A 14,379-nucleotide genomic window follows, 5' to 3' on the forward strand; every position below is an offset into this window, starting at 1 on the left:
TTATTAATTCTATGTTCGTTGTGTTTTTTCAAAAGATAATTTCTTAATGACTATTACAATCACTTCAATTTTATGATTTTCTCTTATTAGGGAAACAAAATAATAAAAATTATTTATAATATGTATATATTAGACAATGTAATTTTTGGACATAATTTAGTGCATTGAAATATTGTTTAAATTTATTTTAAAATTTATTTTAATCATGTTTAATGTATCTAAAACTAGTATGTTTCTTTTAAGGAATTCAAAGGTGATTTTAGAGCGGATTAAGGAGTGAAATTTGTGAAAGTTTGTTTGTAAAAGTTTGTGACTAAATTGACTGATGTGACATATTAAAAAAATTTAATAAATAAAAAGTTTGATTACCAAAATATCCCTATTGTTATACATAATATAAAATTATATATAAATGATTTAGAATTATTTTTATAAATTTTATTGAATGATTGAAATTATAAAAAAATTATTTATAAAAAATGAATAATACAATATATTTTGTATGGAAATAAATTTAATATGTAAGGTTAAAATTAATTTATTTACATGAAGGTTTTTTTATTTTTAATAGTAATTTTAGAAGTAATAATTTTTTATTATAACCATAATAAATTATTATTTGCATTATTCATTTTGATTATGTTGTTTTTTCATAATAAGGAGTATGAATATAGGTGAAGGGGTAATTTGGTAAATCTGACAATGTCACCATCTAATCTCACCCTGGATTATGAGATTGGATTTCCAGTAAATCTCCTAATCATCTCCACCCATCATCTTATATCACTTTCAAAAAAAAATACACTACTCACTCACTCATTAATCATCGCTTCCTATTTTTTGTGAATAGTACATCCACCTAAAAGAATATCATGTTAGTATAGATAGATTTATTTATGCAAAGCTTTTAATACAATCCATTAAAATATTAATATAATTATTATACAACTTTTATTATAAACAACTAAATGTTATGAATTAATGATTGTCCATTGATTTGATACATTTACTCATATGATTCATTACTCTTTATGGTAAATATTTGTATTAACTAAGTTGATTTGTTTCCTTTATGGATTACATATTGTATCTATAAATAGGACTCTTCCTATCAATAATAATACACAGATGAGTTGCTCCATATTCTCTCATTCTCTATTCTCTCTTGTTTCTTCTCCTCTATTATCTGTCGTCATTCTCTATGTTATTCGCTTTATTTCATAACACGTTATCAACACGATGCTCCAACCAATTGAGGACTAGTGTAAGTTTTTTCTCTATAACGACAGTGTTATGCGTGTCTCAATCCAGGCTCTTTCTAATCCTTTCTCAAATTATAATTTTACCTTATATTCTTCCTCTTGTGATAAGAATTATTTAACTTTATCAATTTTCATCTTTGTCTTATTATTTTTATTTTTATTATGACGGTGATGATTATTATTATTAATATTATTATGTTATATGCTAGTTCTAAACACACGAAAAGTTGCAAAATTTGGATTTGTGACTCTGGATATTACAAGGAAGAATTCCTAATATTGGAATTTTAAATGTTGAAATACATTTATATGCAATTGATATTGGGATACCATTGAATAAAGAAATAAAGCATCTAAGCAATTAATTTGCTCATGCGACAAAAATATTGTGAAAAGAGATTTCACAAATATTATGAATTTATTTCATGCCTATGAAAGGCTGGCTGGACAAAGCAATAAAGCTTTTGATGAAAAATCATGAGATCCGCCTAATCTGCTCCATTCCCAGAAGTGAATGCAGCAATAAATATTGAACAAAGCAATGAGCTTTTGACCTCAAGAAAATCATGAAACATGTCCAAACTGGTTCTACTTCATTCCCAGAAGTGAATGCAACAACATTTTATTTATATTTTCATGATCGTGATCGTGATCTTGATTATGGACATGATTATAAAGAAAATTTCAAAGACACATTTTGTCACCAGAAGTGGCACAATAATGTGAAAAAAAAAGGAAAATGTGAAAATATTGACAAAAAGATGAAAGTATATATTATCATTACGGTGGTAAAGGCCATTTGAGTTGTACTTATTGTACACCAGAGCATCTTACAAATAATGAGAAGAACATAGAAACACACTTTGCTTATGAAGATGGTGATTCTGATTATGGCCATATGGATGCTACTCATAATATTGTTATTTTCTTTGCTAAAGCAAATGAAAGCATTGATCACCTAATTGATTATGAGAGTGTTGAAAAAAAAAATCTCATATTGATATTTACGTTTATATGAAAAACGAATGTTTTGCACTAGTACCAAAAGATATGTGTCTTATTGATTGTGCAACAACTTATACAATTCTCAAGAGTAATAAATTTTTCTCTTGTTTGATGATGTGAGACATCGATGTTAGTATTATTTATAGTACTACAAATATATTTGAAGACTCTAGAAGAGCTATTATACTTCTACCAAGAAGTTGAATAGAAACTTATTAAGTTTCAATGATATTTGTCTAAATGGATATTAAATTGAGACAAACAATGAAAAAGATATGGAATATCTTTATATCTCTATGATTGAGTTGAAAAAGAAAGTGTATTGGAGAAATTATCAACATTCTCTTATAGTTTGTACTACAAGTTTATTAGTACAATTGAAATGCATGTCATGGTAAACTAGAAGTTTACAAATCAAAATGATTGCCTTGTTTGACATGATCAGTTATTATGATGCGAAAAAAAAAGGTTGAAAAACTCATGTGGACACGTTTGAAGCGTGGTAGACCTATTGGTTCCAAAGATAAAACATCTTGAATGAGAAAGGGAGCTAACATGCAAAATGACCTAATCGAAAAGGTTGAAATCCCAAAAAATTCATTTGACATAATTAATGGTTCGGTTCCAGAAGAACCTCAGGTACCTGAAATGGTTGAAAATGATGAGATCTCAATAAATTATGTCATCAATCATATAATATGGAACCAAAATGAAGTTAACATTGACGAAACTTTTACTTATAACATAGCGATGAATGCTACGAATGACAATGAGGATCAATAAGCAATGATCATTGAAGATTGTTGGCGAAGAAAAGATTGGCCAAAATGAAAATATGCAAAGAAGCATAATTGTATTTGCTTACTGAATGAAAGGTTTTTGAACGTATAGTTCGCACACCTGAAGTTGCGAAACCCGTTGGGTACATATGGATTTTTGCGCAAAAATCAAATTAAGAATGATAAAATTGTTAGATACAAAGCACAATTGGTTGCTCAAGGTTGTTCACAAAACCTTGTATTGATTTATGAAAAAACATATTCACTAGTATTGGATGCAACAACATTGCAATATTCGATTATCTTAGTTGCACAACAATGTTTGCATTTACATCTAATGAATGATGTTACAACCTATTCGTACGGTTCTTTTGAGAATCATATTTATATGAAAATCCTGAAGGATTTTATTTGCCCAACCAGACAAATTCTAAAGAGGGTTATTCAATAAAATTGAACATGCTCTTTTATTGATTAAAGAGATCAAGACGTGTGTGGCATAACCGTCTTTTTGAATACTTATTAAAAGAAGGATATAAAAATGATCTTATTTGTTCTTGTATTTATATGAAAAGATCCAAATAATGAATTTGCCATAATTATTGTTTATGTAGATGACATAAACATCGTTGGAATTCCTAATGAGCTCACAAAGGCAATTGATTACTCAAATAAATCATTTGAGATGAATGATCTTTGAAGGGCAAAGTCTTATTTGAAATTATAAATTGAGTATTTAAATAAATGTGTTTTTATACGTCAAGAAGCTTATATAATTAAGGTGCTTAAAATGTTCTAAATAGACAAGTCATGTCCATTATGCACTCTAATAGTTGTGAGGTCGTTAGATGTTGATAAAGACTCTTCTTAGACCTCAAGAAAATGATGAAGATCTTCTTGGTCTAGAAGCACCATATCTTAGTGTCATAGAAACACTAATGTATCTTGCAAATTATACTCGATCTAATATTGCATTTGCTATAAATTTGTTAAGCAAGATATAGTTCTTCAACTACAAGAAGAAAATGGTTTGAAGTAAAACATATGCTTCGTTACTTTAAGGGTACTACGAATATGAGTTTATTCCATCCAAATGATTCAGATTCAGACCAATGGGTTATGGATATGCATGTTATTTTACATATTCTTACAATGTCACAATGGTTAATCACAAACAAGATGTTTGTTCACATGTGGTAGCACAATGGTTTCATGAAGGTATATGAAACAAACCATAGTAGCAACATCGTCTAATCATACAAAATTACGAGGAAAGTTGTGAATATGTTTGGTTAAGGTTTATAATTCAACATGTGCAAGAAACTTGTGACTATCCCCGAGAAAGATGGAATCAACAACCATATATGAAGACAATAGTGTATTGTTCAATTGAAAGGATGATATAGATATCCAAAAATTCGTTCATCTGAAAATATGACAAGTCTATTTGTAAAGTTTTTGCCAAGAAAAACTTTTGAGCAAATGACTCACAAATTCATACTCTGTCACCTTAATGATGTAAGTTTACATGAGGGGGAGAAATAGAATATGTGATGAACAATATTGTATTAAAGAATACAGAATGTTGTACTCTTTTTCCTTCACTAGGTTTTTTTATCCCAATGGGTTTTTTCTAGTAAGGTTTTAACGAGGCACATTCTTTATCAATGGACACTCAAGGGGGAGTGTTATGAATTAATGATTGTCCATTGATTTGATACATTTACTCATATGATTCATTACTCTTTATGGTAAATATTTGTATTAACTAAGTTGATTTGTTTCCTTTATGGATTACATATTGTATCTATAAATAGGACTCTTCCTATCAATAATAATACACAGATGAGTTGCTCCATATTCTCTCATTCTCTATTCTCTCTTGTTTCTTCTCTTCTTTATTATCTGTCGTCATTCTCTATGTTATTCGCTTTATTTCATAACACTAAATTGTTAATATAAAATCGTTATAAACCTTTTAATATAACTTTAAAAGTAATTAAAATTTTAATAAAGATCACTATAGATAATTTAGTATAACTTATAAAAATTAAACTTTTGATATAAATTCTGTTAAAAAATAATTATTCAAACCTTGAAATAATCAATAAATTCTTAATTTTGAGTGCTAACCAAACTGAAACTGATGAGATAATATAAAATTAAAATCCTCTATTTTTAAGTAATTATTCTCATAAACTTTTACAGTATCAGGTTTTTTTAATATTTTATTTTTAAATAACAATTTTATCATACTAGTGTACGGCGCTTGTGTATACGGATATTTTTAATATACGTGATATTATATTAATAGGTGATGATAATGTAATGTTATTAAGTTAATATATAAAATAAAATTATATTTATTAAAAATAAAATAAAATAAAATATATCAAAAAAGATAAGAGAATAATTGTTGATAAATAAAGATAAAGAAAAGAACAGAAATAGACGATTTTATAAAGTATTTTGTAAAATTAACGGTCAATTTTAAAAAATTTAATTATATTTTAAAGGATAAAATTAGTATTTTAAATGTGAAAAAAAAGGAAATTCTTTTTATATATCGTTATAAATAATATTTTAAATTAGTCATAATAATAAATTATTCACTAAAATTTCTCGTGCACATGCTTTTACAATGTTCTAACCTTTATTTGTCTCTACAGACAAGAGAAGAGAAGGAAAGGAGAAACATAAAAAGATAGCTCCTAACTTCATTTATGTGTAACGGATGAGAGACGAGTCATGACTATTTTGGAAAAAAAGAAGAGATGAATAGAAATTTACATGACCAATATTATATTATGTCATAAATATTTAGATTTTTTAATATAATAATAAATATAAACAATTAAAAATTAAATTAACTATTAATAAACAAATATATTTAACTTTTTGCTCATTTTTATTTTCTATTACCTAATTTAAATAATTTTCCGTCTTGTTTATTTTTATTTTTTTTCTTCTCTTTTATTTACTTTTTCCGCCTTTTCAATATCGATCAGTTCAAATAAAGTGTGTATGATTGTCCAGACAGATTAGTAACATAATTAAGGTCATGGGTTGATTTAGACAAAATGATCACATAACCTTATTAAAGGAAATCTAGAATTAGGTTTGATGTTTGCATTCAAAAATTTGTACAAAACTCATCATGTAAACAGTAAAAGTTAGTTTAAATTGAGTTTAATGAAATCATAAAAAGTCATCTTAATCTAAATGTGTGGGGGTTGGAGAAGATGATTTAATGGTCACATCCAATTAACACTTATACCCACAATCCTTGAGACAGTGATATCCATCAAATTTAAGACCCTTTAAAAGATTTTTTTAACTGAAATACATAAAAGTAACTTTTGCAGTGATAATTGTTTAATTGGAAGACCTTTTGCCCGGAGTGGGTAGCGATTGGACAAAGCTTTCAAAATCCGTTGCTGTTGTCTTTTATATTCCCAAACGGCCGACCCAAATCCTTTTCCGCGAACATCAAGCCAACGTGTTCCTCTATTGCTCATCATCACACATTATTCCATTGCTCAGATTCATAAAAGAACAATTGTCTTTCTGCTTCTTCACTCGTCAAACTCTTCTTGAACTTGACTTATAACATCTGGGAACCTTGCACTCTGTTTCCTTAAAATGATACTGTTTCTTTTCATGCTGCTATAGTTTTTTATGAAAGTTGGTGATGATAGCAGTAAAAATCTTTCCATAAAAGTTCCTTCAAATTTTGTCCAACCGTGCTTTCTTGTTTCAGAGGGTTATATAGTTGTAATACGAGTGAAGAAGTTTCTTGTTGGGGTAGCTGCAAACTAGGATGTCTTTTACAGCTTCAACGTGGTTCACGTCCCTCTCGTGTTCATTGAATGCAACTCCAAATCTGCCTCACTGGCTGAGATTCATTTTCCTCTCTCCATGCCCTCAGAGAGCTCTTTTGTCTGGTGTTGACATTCTGCCTCTTTTCACCCTCTTTGTGTTTGCGCTTCGAAAGCTCTATTCTAGCTTCACTTCCAATGCCAACGCTGACTCACACCTTGATAAACCACTTATCAGAAACAACAGAGTTTCTGTCAGGACAACGGCATGGTTTAAGCTAACTCTAACTGCAACCGCCATTTTGACGATATTGTACACGGTGGCCTGCATTCTAGTGTTTGTTAGTTCCACCAACCAGCCCTGGAAGCAAACTGATGGCTTGTTTTGGTTACTTCAGGCCATAACACAATTAGTCCTTGTAGTCTTGATCGTCCTCGAGAAAAGATTTGAAGCCTTTGCTCACCCTTTGTCTCTCAGAATATACTGGATTGCGAATTTCACTGTGGTTTCTCTGATAACTGCTTCTGGGATCATACGTTTGGTCTCAGTGGGAGTGGAAGATGGGAAATACTTCAGCTTCATGGTTGATGATACGGTTTCTTTCATTTCTTTACCCTTGTCACTTTTTCTGCTCTGTGCTGCGGTTAAAGGATTCACCGGGATTGTGTCTGGCGAAGAAACAGAATCCCTTATTGACGAGGAAACAAAACTACATGAGAAATCCAACGTTACTGGCTTTGCTTCAGCATCTGCAGTATCCAAGGCCTTCTGGATTTGGATAAACCCGTTGTTGAGTAAAGGGTACAACTCACCGTTGAAGATTGATGAAATTCCATCCCTTTCACCTCAGCATCGAGCTGAGAGGATGTCCGTTATCTTTGAATCAAAGTGGCCTAAACTAGATGAGAGGTCAAAGCACCCGGTTCGAACAACGTTGCTTCGGTGTTTCTGGAGGGAGATAGCCTTCACAGGCTTCCTTGCTGTTATTAACCTATCCGTGATGTTCGTAGGCCCAGTTCTCATTCAAAGTTTTGTTGATTTTACTGCAGGGAAACATAGCTCTGTGTATGAAGGGTACTGCCTCGTGTTAGTTCTCCTGTGCGCCAAATTTGTAGAAGTTTTGACCACTCACCACTTCACCTTCAACTCTCAGAAGCTTGGGATGCTTGTAAGATGCACCTCATCACTTCTCTGTACAAGAAGGGGCTCAGGCTATCGGGTTCCGCAAGGCAGGATCATGGTGTTGGGCCTATTGTCAATTACATTGCTGTTGATACTCAACAACTCTCTGATATGACGATCCAGTTACATGCTGTGTGGATGATGCCATTTCAAGTTGGCATTGGTTTGGTTTTGCTGTACAATTGTCTGGGAGCCTCAGTGGTTACGGCTATGGTTGGACTTCTTGGTGTCATTGCATTTGCTGTGGTGGCTAACAGAAGGAACAAGCGTTACCAGTTTAATGCAATGACGTGTCGCGATTCAAGGATGAAGGCAGTGAATGAGTTGCTTAATTACATGCGTGTCATCAAGTTCCAAGCATGGGAAGAGCATTTCAATGGGAGAATTTTTGGTTTCCGCAAGTCTGAGATTGACTGGGTTTCCAAGTTAATGCACTCAATCTGTAGCATTTTTATTGTGTTGTGGAGCACCCCATTGTTGATATCGACTCTCACATTTGGTACCGCGCTTTTGCTTGGAGTTCGACTTGATGCAGGCACGGTTTTCACCACCACAAGTGTATTTAAGATCCTGCAGGAACCTATTATATCCTTTCCTCAGAGTATGATATCTCTTTCACAATCGCTGGTATCACTTGGGCGGTTAGATGGGTACATGTCTAGCACGGAATTGTCGGATGATTCGGTTGAGAGAGAGGAGGGGTGTGGTGGACGCATTGCTGTGCAGGTCAGAGACGGAACCTTTAACTGGGATGATGATGGCCCGCTTCAAGACTTGAAAAACATTAATTTGGAGATTAATAAGGGGGAGCTTACAGCAATTGTTGGGACTGTGGGGTCGGGGAAATCTTCACTCCTTGCTTCAATTCTTGGTGAGGTGCACAAAAATTCTGGGAAGGTATGTACTTATTTCTTGTTTAGAAATGAGGACTTTATTTTCTGTACCATGCAGTCACTAATTTGTGCGGTGGTGTTCGATTCTGACTGTATGTTTTTGTGGAAGATTCAAGTTTGTGGGAGTACTGCTTATGTTGCACAAACATCTTGGATTCAAAATGGGACGATTGAGGAAAACATTCTCTTTGGATTACCAATGAACAGGCAGAAGTACAATGAAGTGGTCAGAGTTTGTAGCTTGGAGAAAGACTTGGAAATGATGGAGCATGGTGATCAGACAGAGATTGGAGAGCGTGGCATCAACCTAAGTGGGGGTCAGAAGCAGCGCATACAGCTTGCCAGGGCTGTATATCAAGATTCTGATATATATCTTCTTGATGATGTTTTCAGTGTTGTAGATGCATATACTGGCACTGAAATATTCAAGGTCATTATCTGATATCTTTCTATGTTTCCTACTCTCAGCATTCTATAAGTTAGACTAGTTCATGTTTTTTGGACCACTGGCTAGTTCAAGTTTCTTGCTAGTATAGCCGTATTTTAAATTAGAGTAATTCTATGCAGGAATGTGTGAGGGGATCTCTTAAAGGCAAGACCATTATTCTTGTAACACACCAAGTAGACTTCCTACAGAATGTGGATCTTATAGTGGCAAGTCCTTTTTATGATCTTTTGTTGTTTTGTCTAAGTCAATCTGCAATCGAACTTGGTGACTGATTCTAAATTTCTAATACACATGTTTGTTTGGTGAAAAGGTGATGAGGGATGGAACGATAGTACAATCAGGCAAGTACAATGATCTACTTGCTTCTAGAATGGATTTTAGTGCTCTTATTGCAGCACATGAGACATCTATGAAACTTGTGGAGCAAGGTGTGGTCGCGCCTGGGGAAAATCTGAACCAACAAATGAAATCACCGAAGGCAGCTTCTAATAATAGAGAAGCAAATGGTGAAAGCAATCCTCTTGATGAGCCCAGATCTGACCATGAAGGTTCTAAACTCATCAAAGAAGAGGAAAGAGAAATTGGGAATGTTAGCTTTCATATCTATAAACTTTACTGCACTGAGGCTTTTGGGTGGTGGGGCATTGGAGGAGTAATCTTTCTTTCTGTGTTGTGGCAAGCTTCTACGATAGCGAGTGATTATTGGTTGGCTTATGAAACATCAGAAGAGCGTGCACAGTTCTTCAATCCTTCTGTGTTTATTTCTATCTACGCCATTATTGTTGTAGTTTCAGTTCTTTTGATTGTGCTAAGATCCTACTCTTTCATGATCCTGGGGTTAAAGACAGCACAGATATTCTTCTCTCAAATCCTCCACAGCATCTTGCATGCCCCCATGTCTTTCTTTGACACCACTCCATCCGGGAGAATTCTAAGCAGGGTAAGAATTCGAAGGCTCATAGTATGCTATTCTAAATGTCACATATGTATAATGACTTCCATTGACTTAAACTTTGACAGGTATCCATGGATCAGACCAATGTTGATGTCGTTATCCCCTTGTTCCTCAATTTTGTGGTAACCATGTACATTACAGTGATCAGCATCTTCATAATCACATGTCAAAATTCTTGGCCAACAGCTTTCTGGTTAATTCCTCTTGCTTGGTTAAACGTTTGGTACCGGGTATGTACGCGGTGGTTTCAATTAGTCCAATGTATTGCTGTCATTTTACTATTTAAAGAATGATGATGTTAGATTATCAATCATTGTCTATATTCTAAACTTTGTGGCAGGAAAGAAAACTAAACGTGCTTACTATTAATGAGTTCTCAATTCGACTATTGAAGTAATTGAACAGCCGTGGTAAAATCACAGGAATTGCTCACAGCTAAATATATCTCATGCAGTATATGTCAACAATTCATGTGTTTGATTTTTCAATTTTGGGTTTTGCAGGGTTATTTTCTTGCTTTGTCTCGTGAGTTAACTCGTCTGGATTCAATTACAAAAGCACCTGTCATTCACCATTTCACTGAAAGCATTTCGGGGGTCATGACAATCCGCGCATTCAGAAAGCAGAAGGAGTTTTGCGTAGAGAACATTAAACGAGTAAATTCTAATTTGCGAATGGATTTCCACAACTTCAGTTCCAATGCGTGGTTAGGTTTCCGCTTAGAATTGCTTGGAAGCATAGTGTTTTGCTTCTCCGCCATGTTCATGATCATGTTACCCAGCAATATCATAAAGCCAGGTAAGCAAACTCACTAGAAAATGATTTGTAAATTATTTACCTTATTTTGTCAATGATCCTTCACATTACATTACATCTGGTTTAATCTTTTAAAGTGGTCCTCAGCGGTTTTGTTTCTGTCAATATCATCATAACTGAGAGTCCTTCGAACAAGTATTTGTTCCATACAAAATTCTACGAAAAACTCATAATAGCTGGACCAGGTTCATAGTGTAATTTTTACACAAGGATAGAGCAAACGTGGAGTTACAAAGTGGGAGTAGATGAAAGTGTTAATCTTTTCGTTTATTTGGAAACAGTGTAGTGGATTTGGTTACAAGTAAAATAAGGAAAATAACAGAATCACTATCTGCATAGGACAGAAACACATAAAACAAAATTATATGAAGAAAACATTAAAGTTGCAACTTTTCTTAAAGAAAAAGAATTCCACCTGTTACCCGACAATGAGAATTTGGCCGTCACCCTATCCCACTTCCATACCTTGCTCAAGTTGTCTTCTAATTTCAAATTATTTAGTATATTTAGTAATTACAACATACCCTTGTAGCACGTCTCTAGCAGCATACTCTATTGGTGCAAAATGTCCAAGAGGTAAGACAAAATATAGAGACAAGATGATTTCAAGATGGTGCAATAGTTGAATAAATTCAACTATTCTTACATGCATTGTCTTTCGTATTTACATGTGTTGAAAAGAAAAGCAATGGTATTGCAGTCAAAATTTTATCGTGATAAACAAGTGATTGGGATGTTGTGATTGATGCAGAGAATGTTGGTCTGTCGCTCTCATATGGGTTATCGTTAAACGCCATGATGTTCTGGGCCATATACACTAGCTGTTCCGTTGAAAACAAATTGATATCTGTTGAGAGGATCAAACAGTTCACAAATATTCCATCGGAAGCAACATGGAGAAATAAGGATCGTGTGCCTCCTGCAAATTGGCCGGGTCATGGCAACGTTGATATCAAAGATTTGCAGGTATCCAGAAAAAACCAAATTGATTATCATTATTTCTTGTGGTAAATGTATCCTAGTTTATTAGAGTGTTCCATTTTAAAATTTTATCATTGAGACTATTGTTAAGCACGAAAGCAGAGTTTTATTAAGTTTGCAGGTGCTATGTTAAATGACAGAAATTCTAAAATCTTATAACTGGTTAACAAATAAGATATGTATTTTTATTTAGTACATTACTTTGTTAATGATTATTATTAAAACATTTTAAAAACAAATACTTGGTAAAAACACTTCTGTTGTTGTTGTTGTAACAAGCTTTGATCAACAAATTGTTTCAGTAAGATAATCACTTAAACTTGTGGCAAACAGGTTAGATATCGTCCAAACACCCCTTTGGTTCTGAAAGGCATCACCTTAAGGATCAATGGAGGGGAAAAAGTTGGTGTTGTTGGTCGAACAGGAAGTGGAAAATCAACTTTGATTCAAGTTTTCTTCAGGCTGGTGGAACCAACAGGAGGAAAAATAATCATTGACGGCATTGACATATCTATCTTGGGACTTCATGATCTTAGATCACGGTTTGGTATCATCCCTCAAGAGCCTGTCCTTTTTGAAGGAACAGTTCGAAGTAACATTGATCCAACTGGACAGTATACAGACAAAGAGATATGGAAGGTAAATAAATAGCTTCAGACCCATTCACTTTCATGTTTGTGCCATTAGTCTAATCACTTCTTTTTTACTGTTGTATTGTAGAGTTTGGAACGTTGTCAACTAAAAGAAGCAGTGGCTTCCAAGCCTGAGAAACTTGACTCCTCAGGTTCCAAACATTCTTACGATAATTTCACTTGAATACAATTTTTCCCTTTACTAATGGAAATGGTACTTGAGTTTACAGTGGTTGATAATGGAGATAACTGGAGTGTGGGGCAGAGGCAGTTGCTTTGTTTGGGAAGGGTTATGCTTAAGCAAAGTAGGTTGTTGTTTATGGATGAGGCAACAGCCTCTGTTGATTCTCAAACCGATGCTGTGATTCAAAAGATCATCCGAGAGGACTTTGCATCACGTACCATCATCAGCATTGCTCATAGAATACCAACTGTAATGGACTGTGATAGAATTCTAGTTGTAGATGCAGGTATATATCAAACATATTCATTCTCCTTTGTCTTCTCTTATGGATTACACTATTTGTAGGCTAATTTCTGTTCATTTTTTGGTTAACAGGGAGGGCCAAAGAATTTGACTCACCAGCCAACTTGGTCCAAAGGCCATCACTCTTTGTTGCTTTAGTTCAAGAGTATGCCAATCGCTCAAGTGGTCTATAAGAAACTATAATTTTTCAGAATGTTTATCTTTGTAGATTTTCATGCCCAAAATTTTCCTAAACGAGAGTGGAAACTCATGTAGAAAATTATAAATTATAAAATGTTTGACAATAGGAATTTGACTAAGTTCACATGATGCAAGAATTACACTACTAAACATAGTACAAGTAATTTGATTGTTGTGTTGTGGCTACCCTCATATAGGTGTGAGAGATGCTCTTAGGTAAAGAAATCGTACCACGTATATAAGGGCATGATTGCATGCATGTAGAAAATTTTTTACTTTAATAATGATTTAGAAAGGTTAAAATACCTTTTTTTGTCCCAATTTTCGTTAAGTTTTGTCAAATAAGTCCTAATTTTAGTTTTGTGTTCAAATAGGTCCCAATTTTCGTCAATTTTGTTCAATTGGGTCATTTTTTTGCTAACACTGTTTAAATCACTAACAGCCGTGAACAGTGACTGTCACGTGTCACTTTGTGGTTTTTTTGAATTTTTTTTGAATTTTTTTGAATTTTTTTTTTTACTTTTTTTAAATGTCCACGTGTTAACCCAATAGCGTGTCACGTGTCAAAATAAATGTTCTATATTCAATTTGATCCCTATATTTGTTATTTTTGTTCAATTTAATACCAATTTTGTTTAAAATTGACTAATTTTGTCCCTATCAAATATGTGACCAAATTTAATTTTTATATCAAAGTTATAATTATGCGAATTTTAATATATTATATAAAAATATTTAATAAAAAATGTGAATTTTAATATAAAAATTAAATTTAGTTTCAATTTGGAGAGGGACTAAATTGAACAAAAATAACAAATATAGGGACCAAATTGAATATAGAACATTGACTTTGACACATGGCATGCTATTGGGTTGACACATGGACATTTAAAAAAAATTTAAAAATTTTAAAAATAAATTAAAAAAAAAACCACGAAGT

General features: G+C 33.0%; 1 protein-coding gene and 1 pseudogene across 3 annotated transcripts; both read left to right on the top strand.

Moving 5' to 3' along the window:
- Positions 1 to 6,513: 6,513 nt before the first annotated feature.
- LOC146884760 (ABC transporter C family member 14-like) lies at positions 6,514 to 9,660 on the top strand (annotated as a pseudogene). Its single transcript, XR_014996543.1, has 3 exons — positions 6,514 to 8,944; positions 9,050 to 9,370; positions 9,508 to 9,660. The product of XR_014996543.1 is annotated as an ABC transporter C family member 14-like (transcript).
- Positions 9,661 to 9,686: 26 nt separating this feature from the next.
- Positions 9,687 to 13,479, top strand: LOC114190116 (ABC transporter C family member 4-like). Of its 2 annotated transcripts, XM_085675538.1 has the most exons (8): positions 9,687 to 10,328; positions 10,409 to 10,573; positions 10,847 to 11,141; positions 11,911 to 12,125; positions 12,474 to 12,779; positions 12,861 to 12,924; positions 13,003 to 13,242; positions 13,332 to 13,479. In XM_085675538.1, exons 1-8 carry the CDS (start codon positions 9,702 to 9,704, stop codon positions 13,430 to 13,432), a joined length of 2,013 nt encoding a protein of 670 aa, XP_085531664.1. In that variant the 5' UTR covers positions 9,687 to 9,701; the 3' UTR covers positions 13,433 to 13,479. The 2 variants fall into 2 exon arrangements, with proteins under 2 accessions (XP_085531664.1, XP_085531665.1); XM_085675539.1 differs by lacking the exons at positions 9,687 to 10,328; positions 10,409 to 10,573; positions 10,847 to 11,141 and having other exon boundaries at positions 11,971 to 12,125.
- Positions 13,480 to 14,379: the final 900 nt, after the last annotated feature.

Source organism: Vigna unguiculata, chromosome 7, assembly GCF_037176805.1.
Source record: "Vigna unguiculata cultivar grain cowpea cultivar isolate G323 ecotype 2 chromosome 7, ASM3717680v1, whole genome shotgun sequence".
NCBI classification, from domain to species: domain Eukaryota; kingdom Viridiplantae; phylum Streptophyta; class Magnoliopsida; order Fabales; family Fabaceae; genus Vigna; species Vigna unguiculata.